The sequence below is a fragment of the Cydia splendana genome, chromosome 11, assembly GCF_910591565.1.
Source record: "Cydia splendana chromosome 11, ilCydSple1.2, whole genome shotgun sequence".
Taxonomy (NCBI): domain Eukaryota; kingdom Metazoa; phylum Arthropoda; class Insecta; order Lepidoptera; family Tortricidae; genus Cydia; species Cydia splendana.
In genome coordinates this window covers 19,199,448-19,224,426 of record NC_085970.1, presented here as the reverse complement: position 1 = coordinate 19,224,426, position 24,979 = coordinate 19,199,448, and the positions used below count along the sequence as shown (strand labels likewise).

At 37.5% G+C, this 24,979-nt stretch overlaps 1 protein-coding gene across 2 annotated transcripts; it reads left to right on the top strand.

Annotated features, from left to right (window-relative positions):
* The first annotated feature begins 457 nt into the window (after nucleotides 1-457).
* LOC134794874 (hemicentin-1-like) lies at nucleotides 458-24,689 on the top strand. Of its 2 annotated transcripts, none has more exons than XM_063766690.1 (26): nucleotides 458-731; nucleotides 1,221-1,452; nucleotides 2,241-2,363; nucleotides 4,652-4,741; nucleotides 6,012-6,140; nucleotides 6,675-6,840; nucleotides 7,316-7,500; nucleotides 7,795-7,876; nucleotides 8,313-8,467; nucleotides 9,066-9,237; nucleotides 9,559-9,807; nucleotides 9,949-10,021; nucleotides 10,859-11,055; nucleotides 13,545-13,719; nucleotides 14,190-14,284; nucleotides 14,952-15,105; nucleotides 15,632-15,756; nucleotides 16,323-16,460; nucleotides 16,972-17,109; nucleotides 17,752-17,864; nucleotides 19,588-19,824; nucleotides 20,998-21,148; nucleotides 21,597-22,273; nucleotides 22,657-22,833; nucleotides 22,990-23,123; nucleotides 24,188-24,689. In XM_063766690.1, exons 1-26 carry the CDS (start codon nucleotides 502-504, stop codon nucleotides 24,339-24,341), a joined length of 4,551 nt encoding a protein of 1,516 aa, XP_063622760.1. In that variant the 5' UTR covers nucleotides 458-501; the 3' UTR covers nucleotides 24,342-24,689. The 2 variants fall into 2 exon arrangements, with proteins under 2 accessions (XP_063622760.1, XP_063622759.1); XM_063766689.1 differs by having other exon boundaries at nucleotides 458-727; nucleotides 1,217-1,452; nucleotides 24,188-24,611.
* Nucleotides 24,690-24,979: the final 290 nt, after the last annotated feature.

Below are 24,979 nucleotides of genomic sequence, written 5' to 3'. Positions count from 1 at the left end.
CCCTTTATATAATTATAAATTATACACTTAATTATTAAATGATGTTTTTAATAAAACAACCTACCTAGAATGTAATTGAAGTTTAAAACCTTGACGTATGATTTCTGGGAATCCCCAAGTACCGCATCAACAACTTCAGCATATTGAACACAACATTCAATAAATCATCTAGCTGTCCCTTTCCTACTTATTATCAATCTGGTAGGTAAGAAGTCGTTAGCAATAACTTTTTATGATATCAGAGTTGTCCCCTCGGTATCTCAGGTCAGTATCGTCTAAAGAAAACTGAAATACGCTAAACATATTATAAAGCAATATGGCTGTAATGGTCTTGTAACAGAGTCCTAATTTCTATACACATTTCTTGTAGTTATGTCGTTATTAAATATACAACTATAGTGATATCTAGTATATCGTCTTCTTTAAAAGCAGGCTCAAAAATAGTGTCAATCACAAATCAGGATTGTTAAAGAGTGAACGTAGTATGGAATTTAATTCAAAATGGAATCAAAACTAAGTTTAATAATATTTGGCCTGTTCCTTTTAGGAATAGATGTAACTGTCGGTGATGTGAAAAGTAGCTTAACCTTTGTTATTGATGATACTGGCTCAATGGGCGATGATATAGCACAAGTGAAAATAGGTGCAAACGCAATATTTGATACCGTGGTGCGTTCGAATTCTTCGCAAATTGAAGATTTCTTGCTTGTGACTTTTAACGATCCCGGTAAGTTGTATGCTACATTGTAAACTTGATATTTCGGAAACATTTTTTTGCATACATACGTAAGTCGGGTGACAATGCAATATTATGGTGTCATCGAGCTGATCTGATGATGGAGATCTGAGGTGGCCATAGGAACTATGTGATAAAACAACGAAACCTAATTGTGTTTGGGGTTTTTAGAATTGTCTCGATGACTATTAGTTGCCTGTGGAAAAAAAATACAGTCAGCGATAAAAGCTTGTGCCAAAAATGAAATTTTTGCCAAAAACTTGTTTTTAACTAATTTCTCAATTGAGGCATTTTCGAAGTTGAACATTTTATTAAATTATAATTCATTATATAGGTATTTATTCTCAGAATCAAGAGTTCTTTTGAAATTTAAAAGAGATATAAAGTGTTCCTAGACTTCTATACTCTTAAAAAAATCATCTTAATATGTTTTAGTCCTCCGAAAAAAATAGATATAGGTATAGCTTGGGTTTATTACAGCTAGGTATAACAAATTGCGCGCCAAAACTAAGGACAGAAATGTTTTTAAAAACGCTTTAAGTGGTATAAGTGTGGATGGAGGGGACGATTGTCCCGAGATGTCCATGTCTGGAATCAAAATGGGCCTTCAGAACAGCCGAGAAGGATCTTCAATATATGTGTTTACTGACGCTTCGGCCAAAGATTATAACGATTACGATGAAGTTGAAGCCCTTAGCCAGAAAATGGGATGTCAGGTAACTCATTGTTTCTTCTAACTGGCGTTGTCTCTCAAGTCACGGTTCGACATAGCCGCCCAGAGGCCTATAAAAAGGTCTCCCGTTCCATTCTAATTTGAATCTTTATTTTGACAAATGTAAATTGTAATTGCCTTGGTAAGTTTTGATGTCTGGGCGGCTAGAAGATAAAATAGGTCTGGAATCTGCTTAACAACCAGGTAAGATCAATGCGGAGAAGATCAGAAGAAGAGAATATATAAAATGTATGAGAGCAGAATGAAGCTCTTCCTTTCTGGCTGTATCAAACACGAAAGTTGTTGCCTTAACGACGGTCTCCCCAGCAAAAAAATATATAATATAATATTCCTACGTATTAATAAATTAAAAGATTAGATATGTGTACTGTGTACAAACTTACACATGATTTAGAAGCGACAAAAGAGCTTGTAGACAGTCTTATTGTATAGAGTCTTCCCTGTATTAAGCTTTACTAATTATCACTACACTTTATAAAACAAAGTCCCCGCGTAAACCTTCACACTTAAACCGTCCTCAAGAAACAATCTATCGATAGGTGAAAACCGCATGAAAATCCGTTCAGTAGTTTTCGAGTTAATCGCGAACATACAAACACACAAACAGACAGACGCGGCTGGGGACTTTGTTAAATAAGGTGTAGTGATAGACAGATAGAATACTCTTTATTGGCATACCACAGTAAAAAGATACAACCGAAAAGAAACAATTGATTAAATGTAGAGGCAGACTGTATTTTTGTAACACTGAATTTTAGTAACATTTGACAGATTGTGTTCGTGCTCACTGGATACTGTTCAAATAAGAAAGCTCCTCAATATTTGGTTTACAAGAAACTCGCCAAAGCTACCAACGGACAAGTGTTTCACTTAGAAAAAAGTGAAATTGGAGAGGTAAGCAATATTGATAAGTAAAAATGGCGAGACGATCTGGACTCATTTTGTGGCGAATGGCGGGAGCAATGTCGTGACGAGTGGTGGAAGACAGGGGAGGCCTTTGCCCAGCAGTGGGACACAATATCGGCTATGAAAAAAAAAATAAGTAGGGAGAGTTGACTCACGTTAGAATAGTCCGGGTCAGAACCGAGGCGCCCGCAACACTTCGTTTTCTATAAAAAGCAAAGCATCTCGTATAATGATGAGCCGATGAGAACGTTCTCGTTTTTGAGAATTACTTTCCGAAGAAATTTCCGGAAATTTTCCAACTTTTTCGAGAACGAAATAACGAGAACTTATTAGCATAAATAAGCTATTTGCCTCAAATTATTTAAATTCATCAGGCATTCTCAAAATGGCTTACAGAAGAGAACTCCATCTTTCTTCCTTATTGTTCGGCGTAGTAAAGTTTGCAAAACCGGAGTACCTAGAATAGTCCGGGTCAGAACCGAGGCGCCCGCAACACTTCGTTTTCTATAAAAAGCAAAGCATCTCGTATAATGATGAGCCGATGAGAACGTTCTCGTTTTTGAGAATTCCTTTCCGAAGAAATTTCCGGAAATTTTCCAACTTTTTCGAGAACGAAATAACGAGAACTTATTAGCATAAATAAGCTATTTGCCTCAAATTATTTAAATTCATCAGGCATTCTCAAAATGGCTTACAGAAGAGAACTCCATCTTTCTTCCTTATTGTTCGGCGTAGTAAAGTTTGCAAAACCGGAGTACCTCTTTGAAAAGTTCACCTGGCGCTCAAACACTTCAATGAAATATGGCCTTAGATCGGTCAGCAGCAAATTAGTAGCTTCACATCACTGCACCACCGCTTGTCGAGGTAGTTTTACATACACAGCAACTAAGTGCTGGAATAATATACCTCCACCACTACAGATATTAAATGGTCTTCATAGTTTCAAAACCCGACTTAAGCGACACCTTCTTCAGATTCAAAAAGAACTACCTCTTGGCGGTAAAGCAATACCCTCTTACCTACCTTCTTATCTCTGATAATAGCCCAGCCAAACAATACATTAGACTATATTCTTAACAAATACGTATGCACTTCACACTCAATATATATCCCAATCTATATACACAAAACGTTCCTTTTTATATATATATATTTTAATATGAGACTAAAAAAGTCTGAACAATGTGTGTGGTACATAGGTCCTAGAATTTATAATCGTTTGCCAAATAATTTGAAGTCAGCAGAATTATCAGACAATATGTTTATTAGAAAGCTAAAGGAATATTTAATAGATAAGGCGTTCTACGCATTTGATGAATTTATGAATACAAACAATGTTATATGTGATTATTGAAATGAGATACTTATTATTGTTAATATAAAATAGACATAAGATGTAAATATGTATAAATAAAATTGACATGTAACTTACGTTATGAATAAAGAAATTGAATTGAATTGAAATTGTATTACACAAACTAACGAACACACATAAAATACACAGTACACATATATTTTTTATAACTTGCACTCCGCGCTCCGTTCCGTCACATATTTTATTTTCCTTTTTTACCTACTTTAGGTTATTTATTATTTTATTAGGGTCCGACTGAAAACCAGCGTTGCAGTTAATTTTACTGCAACATCATGCTGAGTCGAGCCCCTTTTTAACATCACGCTGTTTTGTTTATATGTAAACATAAATTTAATTTGTTTTAAAAGTTTTTAAGGTTTTATGTTTAAATGCTTAGACTATACATTAGATCAATGTTCAAATGTACCATTAATGTGATGTTTGTGATGTTAAATAAAGTTTTTCTATGTCTATGTCTATGTCAAATAACTTGTTTGCGCAATTTTGTGTTGTTTTACTCCTGGTTTTTTTTATCAATTAGGTAGTATTATTTTTTATATTGCTATGAATAGTGCCAAGTATTTGCCAATTTATAAGCTTCCATGGTAGGTATTTGTCGTATATATCTCCTGCATTAAGGAATTAAACAAAAGAATTCATCGCTTTTGCGACGAAAGGGTAAGCTCTAAGAGAACATTTCCGAGAACGTTTCCGATAGATTTCTCTGTTCTCGGGAAAATTTCGAGAACGGCACGTCGCTAATCACGTAATAACCGATCATCGTCATAAAAAACGTGCCTCCGTCAGTTAACACAATGCCTCAACATTTAATTTCTAGGTATAAATACTATAGGTATTGAATTATCTACTAATTCTAGATTATTTTCAGTAACAAACCATTTAGGTATCATTTTCATTCCAGATTTTGAAATATGTGCAAAAAACTATAGAGAGCCGAAATAATGTTCTGAAAAGCAAAGATTTTCCTCCAGGCTATGGAAATACCTTTGACGTAAGTATTTTACCGACTTTTTACTAAACAGGTCAATTTTTAGCTAGGTTCAGTCTACAGATACCTGGGTTTACTTTCGGTTTCTGTATTCGATTTTAGATATTTTACTGTTAATTTCTTTAACCTACGATAAGCTTATAAAAGAACGAAAACTCGCGACCATTTAAAACACTCCCTTCGGTCGTATTTAAATTTATCGCCACTCGTGGCGAATTCCCTACTTTCCGCACTTGTATCGGAATGTACTATCAACTTTTCTTTGTAATTACAGTAACAAATAGAAATTTTACCGTGGCATGTGAAAGATAATTAAAAATACTTATTTTGATTATTAAAATGTTAAAAACCCAGATTCGTTATCTCGTGTATAACGTAAACAAGAAGCAACAACATTTCCAAGAATTTTGTTTATAAAATAAAGATAGCGCAAGTTTACTATCAAATTAAGACCATTCGTTCGTTATACTCATTGGTGACATATGTAGGTATAATATATAGTCTGTGCGGAAAGAGAAGTCTTGAAATGTAAGGGAATCCATACATTCTACGACTCTTCTCTTTCCGCATAGACTCTAACATATATATTGTTGTCACACACAGCCTTTTCCCACCGCATGTTAAGATGCAAGGTATATTCCAGTAATTTTGAAACGGTTAAACGTCGGCCAATTCCTAAAATCGATGGTAATTCCTTTATATCTGAGTCTGTTTACAGAATTACCTAATTTACCTGACGCCTTGCTCGAATACACCTTATCCTCTACGTTTTTTAAGGAGGGCAACTAGGTCTTATTAGGTTAGGATTAGCCCTGTGTCATTTATTTTTTGATGAAATGTCATCCAAGAGCTTCTGGCAAAATATCACATGATATTAGACAAGTCTACTCATCTTAGCTTAAACAATCGTTTCAATGTGCATCCTGCCCATCCTAACCTACGGTGCACAAACTTGGTCATTAACTGAGGCTCTAAAATCGGAACTCAAAGTTTGCCGGCGTGCGATGGAGCATAGTAGGTACATGTCTGCCGAATGCACCAAGAAAGGTGGGCCAAAATGGTTCCTGAGTGGGACCCACGAAACACAAAAGTCAGGGTTTAGGCAGGCCATCGGCATGGGAAAATGCCGATGACAGGGTCGAGTGGAAAAAACGAGGGGAGGCCCTTGCCCAGCAGTGAGACACCAAAGTAGGCTAAATAAAAAAAGAAAACGTTTAAGACGACAGCTAAGGTGAATGCCATAGAACTACCTAAATAAAAATATATTTTTCAGATTCCCGTGGACGCGGACACAAAAGAGTTAGTGATTGCCGTATCGGGAAGGAACCCCGCGGTCAGTGTGACAGATTCTGGGGGCACTAAGTGGCCTACTACAAATATCACCAGACTGAGAGAAATCGCCGTAAGTTCCTTTCTACAATTTTATTTTCCCTTTGAATGATTTGATTGTGCCCTTGAATTTTGCCATTGCACATGTCATTAGCTATGTGTTTAAATGATTGCTTCAGAAATTTATAGCTGAAAAGTTAGTATTTGAGCTAAAAATTCAAGCCCTTAAATTCTACCCTGAAATAAGAAAATTTTGACTTGTTTACAATGACTTGGTAGTACCTTAGTTACTGTAACTATTCAAAATTTAGGTTTCTACGTCAAACGGTCTCCTAGAAAAACGCATTTAACCGATTTGATACCAAATTGATACCATAAGTCCTCCATGAACAAAGTTTTGTGCGGAGCACTAAAAAGTATATAATAAGTTGATGGATTAAAAGAAAAACTTTATTTAAGGTTAGAGGTAGACCAAGAGAAGTCTGCAACAATTTTGATAGCACACGCAGTGCAAATGTAATGTGATTATGACGTATTGCACTGCGTATGCTATTAAAATCGTTGCAGAGTTTTCTTGGTCTAACTCTAGCAATTAATTACTTTACAGGTGGTGAAAGTAGTTGGTGTGACACCTGATGTGTACACAGTGGAAGTGGGCAGTGAGGATGAGACGCATGTAGTCGTGTCAGGATCCACCACAGTGCACTTTCAGCATGGATTCTCCACTGTCAGCCCTTCAGACATCAAGGATACCGTAACGAGACCTGTGCCAGGTATTGAAGGATAAGTTCAGATAAAGACAATTTTTCATGAGGTACTCTTTCAGATGTACAGACAGAAAAGCTATTAGCTTGGCAGCCTCAGGGCTGTATGTATGTATGGATGTATTCAGATACATAATCTGTATGTGCCGACTGTGCATACAGACAAAATAGAAATTAATGGTGAGAAATATCACGAAATTAAACCAACTCAGCGTCACCATGGACTAATCTAGTCCATGGCGTCACGCTGCCTAAACTACCTATTTGATGGTAATGGTGATAGTGGTATGGTAGTTTTTGAATTCATCTAGAATTCCAGCAGGCCAAAACTATCATAATTTTGTGTCGTTCAAACTTTAAGCAGCCCATAGATCTTACTTATCAATATAATTTCACACTGCAAGAAAAGCGAAACACTATCTTAGTTGATTCAGAGTGAGGCGAAGAATATATTATATAAATAAAATATTTGTGTGTGTTCTAGGTGTGAAATCTCACCTCTCCATAAAATTATCCACTGATGGTGGAAACGTTGCACTACACAGCGTTCAGATACTGGATATGAACGACAATGTGATCTCGACAATACCATTGAAGCTTGTCGATAAAACCGAACAGTTTTACACCACCGATCAGATTATGCCACCAGATCATATGTTCAAAGTTGCGGTAAGATAAATGAATACTACTACCTGTTTATTATAGACCTGGACGCTACCCCGCACAAATAAGGAATGGGGTGTCATGACGGGCGCCAGTCGAATAGCGAACGAAGATTACTACCCGATGGATAGAGATGATTTTATTCATCATCTTCCTCGCGTTATCCCGGCATTTTGCCACGGTTTATGGGAGCCTGATGTCCGCTTGGGGTTTGGCTTGGGTTAGAGATGAATGTATTATATTTGTAAAATGAAGTGACGAAATATAGTTTACCTTTTAACTATCTCCGCTGTTTTTCAGATAAACGGATATGATTTCAACAATAAAGCCCTTATAACGAGAATCAGTTTAACACCGGTCAAACCGCAAGAAATTAAGCCAGGTAAGGGAAATATAGCCAAGAACTGTTTCACGAGAGAGTTGCTCATGTAAAGGTTATATTCCTGATTAATGAAATAGCCATGTCAGCTTTGTAAAGCGTTTTAAGTTTATATACCTTGGGTTTCATTATTTATTACTAAACCTAAAGAGATTTCTTCTTCTTAATTTCCCCTATTATTTGTAAAATCTTCGTCATCATTACTTATTTCTTGTTTTTAGGATTTAAGTTTTACTAAGACTAATATTTTTATCATGTCTGATGCTTTCTCAAGAATGTCTTCATACGCTATTCTGAGTCCTTTCTCCTTGATTGTTTCGCTCTTGACATAGTGGATGTGTTCTATTTCAGCGATATGTAATAAGTTTTTTCTCTGTTCACGTATCTTCAAAAATCAATATCAAAACCAATATTTACAAATTCTTTGTAAAAATTACAGCCAAAGTAGAGACAAGAACTCCAGTGGTAGAGTGCAAGGATATCGTTAACGCTGCTTACGACAAACCCCTGCAATTGAAGTGCAAAGTCAGTGGTTATCCGAAGCCAGACGTGATTTGGGAGTCTGATGACAAATCTGTCGTCCTGTCACATTTCGTAAGTTTACTAGACTTGTATAAAATGTACAATGCTAATGTGAATGTATAGATAGAGTTATAGACCAGGAAAAAACTGCAACGATTTTGTATAAAATTTACAATGCTAATGTGAATGTATAGAGTTATAGACCAGGAAAAAACTGCAACGATTTTGATAGCATACGCAGTGCAAGTGTTATTTATAGGTACGTCATAATTTTATAGAATTTTAACGTTTAAAATACGACGTTTATCTTGAAATATGACGTTTATCTTGGTTTAACTCTAGAATTGGCTACACAAATTTGAGCCAGATTTTGGAATACGGATTTGGGGGGTAATTTAGCATTTTTACATTAACCTAGAGGTTATTTATACCCGGAGAAGTTTTCCACCGCCGTTTTCAAACTGAATCGCGGGTACGGGATTTTTTTGACAAAAAAACAGAAAAATGGATCTCATATCACCCATCCTTGAGATTTGGATAAGAATTAAAGGCCCAGGGTAAGCGCAACGCACCATTTGCGCCAATGGTGTTTAGAAATTTGACATTATTTGTACTGGAAATCAGTGCTAAGATTTTTAAAGCCTTGATGATTGAACTTTATAAATTCTAGGAGTCCACCATAGAACTGCCATACGACTATATCAGCGTGTTGGAAATAAGCAATGTGACAAAAAACAGCACTTACACCTGCAAAGCTGTCAACAGTATCGGCAGTGGCGAAGGCAGAACCACTGTTCAAACTAAGATGAAGAGCTACTTTAAAGTCCTGGCTTTTCCTAAGGGTAAATTGTATAGTATTTGGATATCTATATGAGATATTTGAATAATTTTTGTCCACAGTTTTCTATTCTTCTTGCATGTTAATTGCAGACCTCATATTCCCAATATTACTGAATAAAAAATGTATCTTGTACATTACCTAAAGTAGCTAACAAAGAAATTTATTTTTATTGTCGTGGCCAGATCTTAGAATTGATCATTTCAGGGCGTGGCAATCATTTCATTATATTAACAAATTCTATGATCTGGCCAATGTACATGACACATTCACTTATTATGTACAATTCGCGGTGACGAAATCTACACTACACTTATACTTTTAGATGTTACCATCGAATACCAGAAGTCGGTGAAAATACCTTGCAAAGTAGAAGCTTACCCTCCAGCAATCGCGACATGGTACAAAGATCGCAAACCCCTGAAACCAGATGGAAACCTAGAACTGTCAGAAGACGGGTCCATCCTCACTATCACGTCTATGGAACCTCGATTGGCCGACAACTACATTTGCGAGACGAGAAATGCAAGGAAAAGGAAGATTTATCCATTCAAAGTGCAGATTAGTGGTGTTGGTTAGTAGTTTTTACATAACCACGTGTTGCCCACCATACTTAGATTAAGCCATTGAAATGTAAACCAAATTATTTGGAAAAAAGTTTCTATAAAGAATTTCGTGTGCGAGAAGCAGATTCAAGGTGTTTTCTCATTTTCAGAAGCGCCAGAAATAAGCAAGGAAGTAACTAGAATCATGGCTTTGAAAGGTTCCGCGGTTGACATTAGATGCCAGTAAGTGTGTTCAATAAGAAATTTGATTTAATAACTTTTACAGTACATATGGTCCTACTTTCCCGCACTAGTGCGGGAAACAGCACTTTACGTGCGTATGACAAAAGTTTAAAGGGCCATATGTACTGTAAAACGTTGTAGGGGAGACCGAGGTGAGTTGTGACAGAGGAGAGTTGTGACATAGTCGATTTTTTGGAATCTAATAACTGTTAGTGAGCTCGCAACAGTGTGCGTTTGTTAGCTCGCAACTTGAACTAACAAACGCGCGCTATTGCGACCTAGTTTTTAGTTAATAGATTCCAAAAAATCGACAATGTCACAACTCTCCTCTGTCACAACTCACCTCGGTCTCCCCTACGATACACGTGCGAATAAGTAATTCGAAACGAGTCGCGATAAATTAAAACACGACCGTAATAGGGAGTTCCTCTTTTCCGCACTTGTATCGTAAATAACTATAATCTGATTACATTGGGAACGTTCTTTAGTGATCACTTTTAAAATTCACGTTCACGGAGGTATATTTGACCAATGTCAAATAAATCCTTGATAATGATGATGAATGATTAGCATTATTTTATAAGTTTTTATGTAGTTTCACCACTTTACCTGCCCAATTCTTGGAATTAGTTGCCAAGCGGACCCCAGGCTCCCATGAGCCGTGGCAAAAAGCCGAGATAACGCAAGGAAGATGATGATGAAAATAACGATCGAGTTAAATGATTGGGTTTGTAATGTGTCGATGAGTATTAGTTGATTATTGAATGAACAGAAAAAGCAGCGATTAAAACATGTATCAAAATTGAATTTAGGACAAAAAACTTATTACTTGTTTAGAGTAACTAAAGGCAAGCCAAAACCGAGGATGCATTGGTACTACAAAAGTGCTGCTGCTAGTGACTACCCCCCCATGAATGAGACTTCGGATACCATACATTTGGAGAGCGTCGACGTTACCCACTCGGGCTCGTACAGATGTATAGCAAACAATGTGATGAATTGGGACAACCATGAGATTGATTTGATTGTGGAATGTAAGTTATGCTTTTTAATATTATTACTGTAACAGACAACTTTAACCTCAGCCTTTCATAGGAAATGTACATCAATACACCTTACATAGTAGTAGTATAGTAGTAGTAGTAATCACTTTATTGTACACAATAAAGGTTTACATAATATTTACAGAAATAAAGGTACAAAGGCGAAGTTATCCCTGTAAGGGATATGTGTTTGTATGTTCGCGATAAACTCAAAAACTACTGAACGGCTTTTCATGCGGTTTCCACCTATCGATAGACTGATTCTTGAGGAAGGTTTAGGTTTAGGGAGGGGCCGCTAGTTTAATATCAAAGTACAAAGTTAAGAAGCGATGCAGCATATTTAGCCGTACCTAAGGCATGTGATATTCAACAAACTCACGTTTGTTGTATGGGAGCCCCACTTAAATATTTATTTTATTCTGTTTATAGTATTTTTTGTTATAGCGGCAACAGAAATAAATCGCCTAGGCAGATCAACTGCCTAGTCGATCTCAATTTCAACCGCCTAGCTTTCACGGTTCATGAGATACAGCCTGGTGAAAGACAGATGGACAGACAGACTGACGGACAGACGGACAGTCAAGTCTTAGTAATAAAGTCCCGTTTTTAGGGTTCCGTACCTCAAAAGGAAAAAACGGAACCCTTATAGGATCACTCGTGCGTCTGTCTGTCTGTCTGTCTGTCTGTCTGTCTGTCTGTCTGTCTGTCCGTCTGTCACAGCCGATTTTCTCCGGAACTACTGGACCAATCAAGTTGAAATTTGGTACACATATGTAAGTTTGTGACCCGAATACGGACATGTAACGTAAACAAATGAATTTTAAACATGGGGGCCACTTTTGGGGGGTAAATGAAAAAATGAAAAAAAAAAATTTTTTAAACTATATCATGTTACATATCAAATGAAAGAGCTTATTGTAAGGATTTCAAATAATTTTTTTTTTAAATTTTGGAATCAACAGTTTAGAAGTTATTCAAGAAAATAGGCAAAAAATGACCATTCCCCCCCCCTTATCTCCGAAACTACTAGGTCTAAAATTTTGAAAAAAATACATAAAATAGGTCTATACCTATAGATGACAGGAAAACCTATTAGAAATGTACAGTCAAGCGTGAGTCGGACTTAATTACAGTTTTTAATCCGACCCCTACGGATTTTTTAAAGAGATTTCACTCACGTTTCACATAAAAAATACATTGTTAACAGTGCCGGATTACTTAGAGTAGTAGTTTTCTTAGAGTAATTGGTGATAATTTTCTGATAAGATAATCATTTTAAATATTTAACGGTCTTACCTACTTACGAGTAATTGTAAGGTCAAATTAAAAATAATGTTTAAAAAAAATGTTAAATTGAGAGCTAGCTTAAAGTTTTTTGTACTCGTCGACTTTAATGGTTGAATTAATAAAGACTTTGTAACCAATAAGCAAAACAAGCACGTGCTTACGGCACCACGTTCAGGGAGGGCACCAAAATGCCAGGTTGAAAAAGGTGAACAAATTTTAAAATTAGGGACAGACACATCGTTTTTACCACACGATTTTTTTAGCTGTCCAAAAGCTAATTTGTAAAAATAATGGCGCGTAATTCTTTGGGAAACTTGAAAAATTACACTTGGGCGTGGATCCAAATCCAAGCTTTCCTCTTTCGCAGCTGGGCCTACTGCCTTTCTCACACTTCGCCAATTCAATTCCAAGCTCTCTGCTTTCTTGCATATTTTATGCATGAAAACAACCTCGCTGAGACCCTTAAATATCGAGCCCTATGCAAAGCTAGGCTGATAGAAAACTGTCCCATCCCTTCTCTGTATGAAATCCTGGATTCGCGCCTGGTTGGGACTAAAACTAAAATTGCGTTTTATATCGAAAAATTTTCGAGCTCGCTTCGCTCGCGTTTTCAATTACTTTATAAGGTATGATAAAGGTGACATTCGGGTGGCGACTGCAGCAACATTACTCTGTTGCAACGTTACTGCTGAAAAATGAAAAATTTCCGCGCTCGCTTCGCTCGCGTTTCTATTACTTTCTACGCTATGATAAAGGTGACATTCGGGTGGCGACTGCAACAGCATTAGGTACTCTGTTGCAACATTACTGCTGCGGCACTGTCAATTTTCGTGATAAAATGATGTGACTGATTTCCATTCTCAGCTGTAATGCGGCAATGAACTTCTCTCAATTTACCAAAAAATCAATGTAATCTTGATGACCCTAGGGAGAGGGGGCACCTAGAAATGCTTAGGGCATCAAAATATCTTAACCCGGCACTGATTGTTAAAAATTGTGTAATATACGGAACCCTTGGAACGCGAGTCCGACTCGCACTTGGCCGGTTTTTTACCCTTTGGGTACGGAACCCTAAAAATGAAACCTTTACCAACATTTAAACTAACTTCACAGTTTGACTCACTCACTATATAAGTTTTATGTACGTGCGTTAGTTTAAATGCGATTAACTTTACCAACACATTCTGTTTTAGATAAGCCGTCAATATCAAGACCACGTCGGTCTATTATGACCACGGACCTAGGAGAGCCTGTAACCTTAACGTGCCCCGCCACCGGAGAACCGGCCCCAAGCATAACGTGGAAGCTCAATGGAGTGCCTATACCGAGCACTGCAAGATATAGTATATTCGCTGATGGGACTCTTAGGTGAGTCTATAATTATTTCTATACTCTCTGATACACGATATAACCTCTGATCAAAATTTTCACGATTCTTACACATTATAAGTCACTAAAACGGGACTTAATAAAGTGAATGCGGAGAAGACCGGCATAAATTTTATAAGGTCAATGTGGCTAATTCCGTCATAGGGCCTATTCCGCCTACGATTCCGTCAATCGCAGGAAAAAAACCATAAACTTTTGTTTGCTGAAACTAAAAGCAATCGCTGCTTTGTCGATTAAATTATCAATTTTGTTCATTGTTCAAGAAAAACGCCAGTCGACGGAATAGTCCCTATGACGGAATTAGCCACATTGACCTTATAAAATTTATTGCTGGGATGACCGTCATAAACTCATAAAGCAAACTTGAACATTTGCAGTAGTGTATTCAGTACCTTGGATTCGCTTTTACAAATTACGGTTAGTTTAAAATATTTCTCACTGTTTTTCAGGTTTTTAGCTGCTTCATCTGATGAGGGAGAATACGAATGCGAAGCGAGCAACACACGTGGAGTGGACAGTATCAAATACCAGCTCCATATTTATGGTGAGTATGGTATAATGAAATATAAGTAGATAAAATAAAACACACTGAAATAAATAAATACCTACCTTATAAATAAAAATAAAAGGCCGAAAGTCACGGTCGCTCGGTATAGTGCCCAGAAGGCTGGCAGCATTGCCCCGCTGAATAGAGGTCCGACGACTTGAGGTTTTGAGGAAATGAGGACTAACGACCGGTCTGGCCTAGCGGGTAGTGACCCTGCCTGCGAAGTCGATGGTCCTGGGTTCGAATCCTGGTAAGGGCATTATTTGTGTAATGAGCACAGATATTTGTTCCTGACTTTCCTGAGTCATGGATGTTTTCTATGTATTGAATTATTTGTATGTCATATAATTATATCGTTGTCTGAGTACCCACAACACAAGTCTTCTTGTGCTAACCGTGGGACTTAGTCAATTTGTGTAAGAATTAATGTCCCTATAATATTTATTTATTTAATACTGATCCGCTGAGCGAAATTACCAACTCTCTGGTCACCACTTGGTGGCCTCTAGATATATGGCGCTATTGAATTAGATGTATGTAGCGAGTATTCCCAGTAAATGAGACAACCAAGTGTGATTTTTTTGCATAATTTCAACGACACAAGAGCAACTTAGGGATAACAAACTAAGTACTCGAATTTTATTGACATCCTTATTTATTTTAGTTCTAGTCGATATCGAGTCACCCAAGAATAGTTTCCTACAGCCGATGGAAGGGTCACCGGTGACATTGCCGTGCAGAGCCGACGGGTCTCCCAAGCCCAGCATAACATGGATCCACCGCAGCAGAGACGCTAAAGTCGGGCCCAGCCGATTGGAGTGAGTAAAGAAACAACTGAGTTTATAACAAGTTATATTAACTAATCTAAAATATCTCTAAATTATACCAAAATACATTAAAACTAATAAAATATTACTTTTACCCAACTATGATGTCCCCCAGACGTGTCCTCTGTGGAAGGGTGCCCATAAGCTTAGTTACATTCCCACGATGAATGACTATGCGTATTTTTTGGCCTAGGAATAAGCCAACGCTAGAGTCAATTGTCATCTCAAGGAGTCTTAGTTTAGACCCTGGAAAACGTTATGAGTGTTGCGACTCCTCGGTCCTCGGTCCCGCGGTCACTTCAGCAAACGCCGCAAATATGTGGGTGTTCCAGAGACCAACATATTTGTGGCCCTTTAGGGTTTAACAAATTATTTAAAAAAACTATTACTTATACCACTATTTAATCTGCTGAAATCCCTCAAATGGTGTTAAGCCAATAAGCGTTTTAGAGAAATATATATATGTATACAAGCCACAACTAAATAGACTTAAAAAGGAATAATTTTCTCCTTTTAGGCCAAGCGACGCTACAGGAAGGTTACAGTTTGACAGGATACTATTGAGACAGGGTGGTGAATACACTTGCGTGGCTACCAACTCCAGAGGCTCAAAGAATATTACGTACGAAGTTGAAGTTTTAGGTAAGCTTAATACTCAAAAAATATTATACGAGTTGACTTTTGCGTCTATTGCAGACGATTTATGGTGTAAACATTACACCCCCTGGGAATGAATTAAGGAAACGCAGGGATGCCCAGCACCTGCAATACCCTCTCGGCTTCACTGTCTTATCCCACAGGAAAGGCGAGCCAATACAAAAGAAGCAAGAAGCTATTTCGTCACAGGGGTGAATTGATGGTCCTCTATTATACGAGTGCTCCATTGTGAACTTTATTGCAAAGACATAAGACCTATTAACGGTCAGTTAGAGTGTTGTTATTAGTAAAATTGGTGCTCTGCTCTTTCACAATTTGACTCCGTAGATTAATAGAAAGACTTTCTCTTAGGCTTATCCGCCAGTAGTGACGCAAGCTTTCTAAATCGAAAAACACAGATAACTGGACTGATGTCTCTTTAGACTAAAAGCATCCCTAACAAATGTAAATCCCTATTATGTAACATTATACTAAATCCAGATTTATCCATAAAATCGGTGGATTGGCATACTTACCTACTAATTATTATTGAATAACATTTCGGCCCACAGCACCTCCTAAAATTTACTACACGGCAAAAGAGTTCCAAGGGGTTGTAGGTGACATGCAACTCCTGATTCCATGCAATGCCACCGGAAATCCAAAACCGGACATAACCTGGAAGATGGGACCGTACCATATTGCTTCAGGTAATTTGCTTCACGATTTAAAAACAAACTAAATTTAGAGTTAGACCATGAAAAGTTTGCAACGATTTTGATAGCACACGCAGTGCAAGTGTTATATATAAACGTCATAATTTCATACGTAGAAGTGGGACGTTTAAAATAACACTTGCAATGCGTGTGCTGTCACCATGAACCTCAAATTTCTGTGAAAATGAGACGTTTATAGCGACACTTCCACACTTTATTCTTGCACTGTCTAACTGCCCGATTCGAACTTTAAGATACGTCAATTAATAGATCTAGAAACGATATGGATTAGATGTGTCAGTGTCAAAAGTGACGTTTTTGTTTGAAGAAACGTAACATTTGACACTGACATATCTAATTCATATCGTTTCTAGATCTATTAACTGACGTATCTTTAACTTCGAATCGGGCCGTAAAGTCAGTACATAATTTGGTCCGACTACTTGGTTGGTACCCGCTGTGCTACTTTTATTGTATTGTAACTTGTAACTTTTTTTGATTCTAGGCTCCAAATGGTTTGATATTAGTGCAGAAGGCAGTCTTATTATTAAGAATGTTGACAAAGCGTCCAGCAGATTGTACACATGTAAAGCCTCCAATGATTATGGACAAACACAAGAAGATTTTGGTGTTGTTGTTGATGGTAAGTTCAATTGAAATATATTTATAGGAAATGTTTATATGTAAATTGGGTAAAAGCATGTCTACAACTCATGAAACACCAAAGAAAAAGTTAGGATTTGAAGTATTTGTCCCTATTGCACTTTTCCGGCAATGGTCTGATCAAGGCTGAACCCTGCACGAATAATAGAAGTGGCAAAGAATTGGCAAGTAAAATTTTTATATCACCATAGAATACCTATGTTTTGTGGTAACTGAAATCAACGTTTGAATGTACGGCGCCATCTAATAGTATTAGAAACATGATTGTTTTCTAATCTTTACACAATCTGATGAAACAGCCGATCTAGCTAGTCCGTTTTTTAAATCCCTACTGATAGATATTACTGCGATGCGAAATGCGAAAGTAACTATCTAGCCTGTCTGTTTACCGTCTGGCTCATACCCCTTCACGCTTAAACCGCTGAACGAGTTTTTATCAATCATCATCATCCTTACATGTGGAGGAAGTCTTACGTAAAAGCCGGAGTATTTACTAAACGCTGTGGGGAGTCCTTTTCGTCCGTTCATCTTCCTGTTTTCTTAAATATGTAACCAACCATGTTGAGATGTAAACAAATGTATTCTATTCTGTTCTAAACTATGATAATTATTACTGTTACAGATTTTCCGGAACCGGGACTTCTTACCAATGAATTCAAGTTGAAAAAAGGAGAATCGGCGACGATCCCTTGTAGTGTTCCGCATAAGAAAACTGACAGAATATTATGGTTTAAGGTAAATTACACGTTTTCTCCGCCATTTTCAGACATGCAGAATTGGTGGTGGTTGGTGGTATGTCAGTGTCTCACGGAAGAATGTCACGAAATATGTTATAATAGGTATGTTTTTTTGCTGGGGTTAAAAAGTCAGCAATGATTACTCAGTAGCACTGAATTTTTTTTATGTTATTTAGGTACTTCTAGAGAAACATGATAAATTATTGACCGAAGCGAAGCGAAGGTCTACGTTTTGACTCGGGCATTTTGCTTTCGTATGTCCGGATGTTCTCCTCTACAGGTCGCAATTCTTAACCGATTCTCGTGAAATTTTGTGACCGAATTTTATGACTAAATAAAATTTTTTTGTCAATCCGGTTTTTGGAAATTTTTAAAAATGGCGGAGTCGTGATACCTGGCGCCTAAACAAATAGTCGTATCGATATCATAAGACTTTTTTCTTTTTGAAACATGTTTACAGAGTTAATAGCAAAAAATGCAGAAAAAAATTATCGCTGGTTTAGGCGGTATTTAGATATTTAGTTTTGTATTTCCGGATGTTCTCCTCTACAGGTCGCAATTCTTAACCGATTCTCATGAAATTTTGTGACCAGATTCTATGAGTAAATAATTTTTTTTTGTCAATCCGGTTTTTGGAAATTTTTAAAAATGGCGGAGTCGTGATACCTAGCGCTTAAACAAATAATCGTATCGATATCATAAGAGTTTTTTCTTTTTGATATATGTTTATAGATTAAATGTCCAAAAATTCAGAAAATTTGTATCGCTGGTTTTGGCGGTATTTAGATATTTAGTTTTTACTTGAGAAGGAGTAGCTAAATTTCGTCAACCCATCTAAGAACTATTTGGCTCAGTTTGTAAACGTTCGCTTTTCTGTTTGCACAGAGGGTCTGGGTTCGATCCCCAGTAATTGTATGCTGGGATATTATAACTTTTTGTATTTTTTTACACATAAATTTCGTATTGTTTTTCTTTAATTTACTATACACCGTTTTTATTGAATTCCGTTAACTTCGGGGTATAGTTAAGTACGTTTATAAGAACTAAATGGCATAGTTAATTTTCAAAAAATTTTTTTTTTTTGTTTTCTTTTTTGTTTTTTTTTTTGTTTAAAAAGTAATTAAATGTAGCATATATTATAGCGTTGTTGTAACACGGGCATTACATTTAACTCAACCAAACAATTGAAATCTGTGACATATCAATGTCATTTCGTACATCAATCGACCGAGATTGTACTTAAGTTTAGTAGCAAATGTATGAACTCATTCTAAACACTAATCAATATGTAAGCCGGCCCTAAGGCAAGTGTACACGCTTGTAGAGGCCTTATAGTAAAAAAATAAATTATGGATTATCTCCGAAATGGACTTAATTAGAACATCGGTGTCTTTGAGAAAGTTACTTGATTTAAGCTCAGGAATGCACCCTTGAAATTAACGGAAATCAAAAAAAACACGGTGTATTTAAAGCTCTTAGCACCATGTTATTTCAAGCTCTGCTCGCGAGGTCTACAGCTCACAGAGCCACTAGTTTATAAGTAGTTTACAATTCGCCAGAAAGACGCAAGAACAGCTAGATCAGTTACATACTTCGCTGCAAAACAATCAATGATGAAATGGACAAAAAACCTATTATAAAATTATCTTTAGATATGTATCGTCTCCAAGACTTGAATTCCTATCCAATGAAACTAGCACCGCATTAAATAAATATTTCAGAACGGCGAACGTCTGCCATCTTCTGATCTAGAACTGCACGATGTGACCGAATACGACTCAGGAACGTACACATGCCGGGTGAGCTCCGTAGACCGGCCAGCACAGAGCGGCTCGACCAGGGTTGAGGTCGGCTTCGAACCACGCTTCGATTATGCTGATGACGATAAAAACATAGCCTTCAAGTACGGAGAACTTGCCATGATGGACTGTACTGCTACTGGAGTTCCGGAACCTAAGGTGAATTGCTTTATTTTACTTGTTATTAGGGTTAGTAGGTACTATTCAAGTAAAAGTTGAGATACGTTTTATAATACACTTGTTAGCCAGTAGGGCATTTATAATTATTCTAAACATATCCGTGAATAGGCCCCTCCTCACCAGTCAGAAAGGGCGTGGTTTCGTATCCCACCGATGTCACCATGTACATAGTAAAAGACAATTCTTTTACTGTGTACATTCATCATTCATTCATATCATCATCATCACATCATCATTCATCATCATTTGTATTCTTTTACCACGCCCTTTCTGACTGATGCTTGGTCAAACACTGATTTATTTCAACTACCCACGCACGATATATCTAAGATTAAGACCCACCTACTGATAACCGATTATGTGGTTTGCTCGAACGCAGCCCTACGGTAGGTGTCAGTGGTGACACTAGGACTGGCGCGACCCGGACTGTCAGAAGAGCATCGCCCGCCATTACTGCGTCGGAGTGTGATTTACTTGAAGCTACGCCTGTTTTCCGAGTTTTATGTATTAAATCCTTTATTTAATGATGTATGGTGTTTTCTCTCTTAACACTACATATTGTTAATGTAAATCTACAACATAGGCCTTTATTATTCTATCCCCCTCAGCAAACAACAACCTTTAATTATATTTTTACCTACATGTTGTTTAACGGTAAATAATAAGTGCGACTTTATAAATTATAACTGTTACTTGTAAATCAGAACGAAACACGTTTTTTTTTAACTAATATAATGAAAGTCTAGGTACTGGATTGATTAGTTACCGCTGTCAGCTCATATTCAAGTGCGCGTGCACCGCGATATGAGGTGACTAGCCAAAACCCGTATCCATAGGAACGGATCAACAGGACGCCAGTCCCGCCTGCACCATTGTACCCGTTAACTAGTTTATTCAATATACGGAGTCAGTTAAAAAATGATTATTATTCAGAACCACCCCTAGCCGCTGTATAGAAGAACCGTATACACGGTGGCTAAAAAATAACTGCATTCCCGTTGCCAGGGATGTTTTTGGATTATAGGTACTGAGAATTTTTTACTATGGGCCCACCCCGAAAACGCGCTACCCTGCATACCTAAACAAGAAAGGGCTTAAACTGAATTGGTAAAATTTAATTGACTTTAAATTTCTCATATTAATTACTTACAGGTCAAATGGTACCACGATGACAAAGAAATAAGCCTCAAAGAGTACAGATACGACTTGGAAATGTATAACGACAACGACAAAGGACGCTACACTTGCGTTGTCAGCAACTCCTACGGAACAGTGAAGCAAGAGTTTGTCATTTCGTCATTCGGTAAGACATACAATTACATACATCGCGCCTATTTTCCGGAGGGGTAGGCAGAGACCACGGATTTCCACTTGATATGATCCTGACATAGTGACATACGCTCGCCGGTATAAGGTGCTCTTGACCTGGACTTTCTTCAGGATTTCCCCGTAAGACATCTATGATATACATTTTTTTTCATGAGGCAAACGAGGAGACGAATCGCCTGATGGTAAGCAATTACGGTCGTCTATGGACACCTGCAACACCAGAGCTTTAAGTACTGTAAAAATATAAAACATTGCCTTTCATAAATTTACCCACCGCGTCAGTTCAGTAAATTGTTGAATTGTCATCGAAAGAACTTAAAAGTAGTTTAAGATACACTTTCTTCAGAAAGGCAAAGTTTTATGCTGTTACGGTATACCATTGTTGTAATGTTATAACATTGTTTTATTCATTTTTATTTCAGAATGCCTGCTGGATGTAACACGCTTTAGCAAAAACGATCCTTTAATGTTAACGCTCTATAACAAAGTGCCTAACTTTAAAACCAGTGGCATCTACATGCGTATACCTAAGGACGAAAAGATAAAATTGGTGTGCCCTTCATACTTCAAGACGATGTCTTTAAGAGAAATTATCGTGACTTGCGAAAAGGAACAACAATTTTTGCATGACTTATCTGGTCGACACTTCGCTTACTCAGACTTTAAGTGTAGAGAGATGTGGCAGCCAATCGCTAAAACAACAGGGCGACGGTGTGCAAAAGGAAAAGCTGAAATATTGAACGTTGGCTTTGAGACAAGAACAAAATTCCAAACGGTTTACGAAGTTTGCCTCGACCAGGACTCAAAGAACCCCATTTATACTAAACTAGACATGCAACCATCGCTAGCTAATTCTGTATCTAATAACGATACTGTATGGTTTAACTATGGTTCTCCTGTAGACTTGGATGGTCTATACGATTGTGCTAATCAGAATGCAGAGACCTCAGCAATTTTGAATAAGGAGTTCCACAGAGGCGACGGGTGTTGTTTTGCAAAGAGAATGTTAGTGAATCCTATGGACGTTGCTCCAGGGTTACAGGGTGCCACGTACACCCATCTGAATGTGGCGCCACATTGGGGCACTTGTGACTCCAAGGTAGGCATTTTCGGTCATAGAATATTCAGCAGTTATAACTCCTTATGTGGATTTTTATTATTATTTTCACCCTCTCATTATTTGCCATAATATGCGGTCTACTCATATTTGGTATGTGGACTATTGATACCAAGATGATAAGCCACTTAGCTACCATTTTTAGCTTATTGCACTTTAAATCCGATCAATAACGCACATTTTGTGCAGAATCTTTCGCTAAGTATTGCTGATTTCCTTATTCACTGAAATTTAAAGGATTATTATCTCTAGTAGTTCTCCAATCTTCTTTCATTTGTAGGTATCTACAATCCAACATTTGCTTTGAACTGTTTTTGGATCCAAATTTGAGCACTAGTCCGTGAGTAATAGCTTTAATATTACAGAATTGGGAAGAAGTGGAGCGTCGTGTCAGGAATCTGGTGACCTCCGCGGACCGGACACTTCAAGTATTCACCGGAACAGCTAATGACCTGGAGCTGCCTGACGCGTACTCGAGGCAGAAGAATGTGGTTCTCCACAGCAGGGGAAAGGATGTACAGGTTCCGAGGTACTTGTGGAAGGTAAGCAAGCAGCTCTCTTTGGTTTATTTGACTGTTTTATTATTGTTGTATTATTGCTCTTCTATTATCGTTGGTGTATTTAAGATTTAAAAACTTTTTAATTCTTATTCGTCCTGATAAACAACGCCATAACGTAATACCTTTTCTGCAAACCAGATAGTCCAAGACCCGACCACTGAGACGTCTTTGGTCATCATTCAAGTGAATGTGCCTGATTTGAAGCTGGCGGAAGCGCGTAGCTACCAGCTGTGCAATGATGTTTGCAAAAATGCCGAATGGATGCAGTACAGGTAAGGAATCGAACCGCGTTCAGGGGACCTGGGTGTGTAGCCAATGACTAATCGTTAACGCTCTGTAGCAAACGAAACGCAACTGTCACTGTCGCACTAGCGGAGAAGAGTGATAGAGAAATGTGACTACGAGACGCTAAGGAGCGTTAACGATTGGCGCGCTGGCTACGCGCCCTGGAATAGAAGTGGACGGGGGAGAAGATGACAATCATTTATCGATAAACCCCAAATAAACCCCAATTAGACCAGACAGATGCAACAAAAAGGGACTTCATAATTCCATCCATTATTTAAGTTTCGATTGTAGTTTACTGTAAACGAAAGTCACCCGGCTAGGCCCTCAGAACAGGTTTTCAATTTGTCGGGATCTTTGGATTTCTTTATGTATATTCCCCAATTTCTTGATCACATCTGGACCGTTTTGGCATTTTATGTTCTGTGTTGTAAAGGGTACATCACAGTTGGCCCACTAATTGTCATTAGGTCAGGATCTGATGATGAAATCCTGGAGAAATTAAGGGAACTCTTCAACAATTAAAGGCACACCTATAGTAATTAGCGTATTTTTATATTTAATCGTGTAGTCTTTCGTAAATCGACCTCTGGTGAAGTGGAAAATGTGTATGCAGGCCATATTTAAAATGATAGCAGCTTTGTAAAGTCGGTAGTTTTTTTAATATTGTCTTCGGTTACCGCGATAGTTAGATACTCATGAAATAAAACAATGGAATCGGGATGAGTCGGGATGTATTATTTATTATTTAGTCGTATGGCATGCACAAAGAAGGACAATCAGTGTATAGCTTTGAGGTCGCTAAGCCAGGTAACTAACTCAGGCGTGACTGAGTTCAAATCTTCAGGTTCAAATGGGGTTGGAAAGATTCTCCACTCTGCGAATGCGGGCAGCAAGAGCAGACCACTGACCATATATTCCAACGCTGTCCCTTCACTCCTTTTCTGGGGATGTATTATAAATTCATTATACGCGATATAATCCGATTCCATAGTTTTATTTCATCGGTATTTTTTTGTTAGAACTTATTTATAGCATGTCTTATTTTCAGACACTGGCGCAACGTACACCACGGATTCACGTACTGCTGCAGCCTAGCTGACTTCGAGCGTGCGTTCCGATACCAAGGCGTGTTCCCTGACTTCAAGAATTTGCTGCTGGAAGTGTCAGATCTGCCCGATGACCATTATTTACACGCTGCATAGACGTTCCTTATACTATACTCTGTATCTTTAGGTATTTAAATAAAAGTAAACAAATAATTTCTACATTTTCGGGTAGTTATAACATTTATTGGTTAACCAACCAAATACAAAAGCGCCTGGATCTGTCATTGAACGACCTGACTTTAACCTACATTATTTGTTCACGTAATGTTTTCATCTACTCTCTACTGGCTTAAGGAGTCATTTGAGGGTAGATTTTGTTTACTTTTATTTAAATACTTAAAGATACAGACTATAGGTGTTGCTTTAAGACATCTAATGTGTGCTTTAAGACATATTTACTCGTATGTTCTTGTGGTGTCAAAGACTTTTATGGTGTTATATTCTGGTCAACCAATTAAGCCAATCATGTCACTGCAAAAACGGGCCAATATCAAAATGTTAATGTAGCACCTACTTTTTTTCTACTTCTTTTTTTGTGATAGCAATAATTGGCTAAACTACTTACATAAATGTTTAATGTGTGCTAATACAAAAAATATAAGCAAAGATTAGTTTAATTGATAATAATAATAATAAAATGGTCGAATGACAGACAAAGGAAAATGATTACACGAAGTAAAGCGCGTTCACAAGCCACAGCCACAGCCAACTCGCCACTGCACCCGATACCAGCG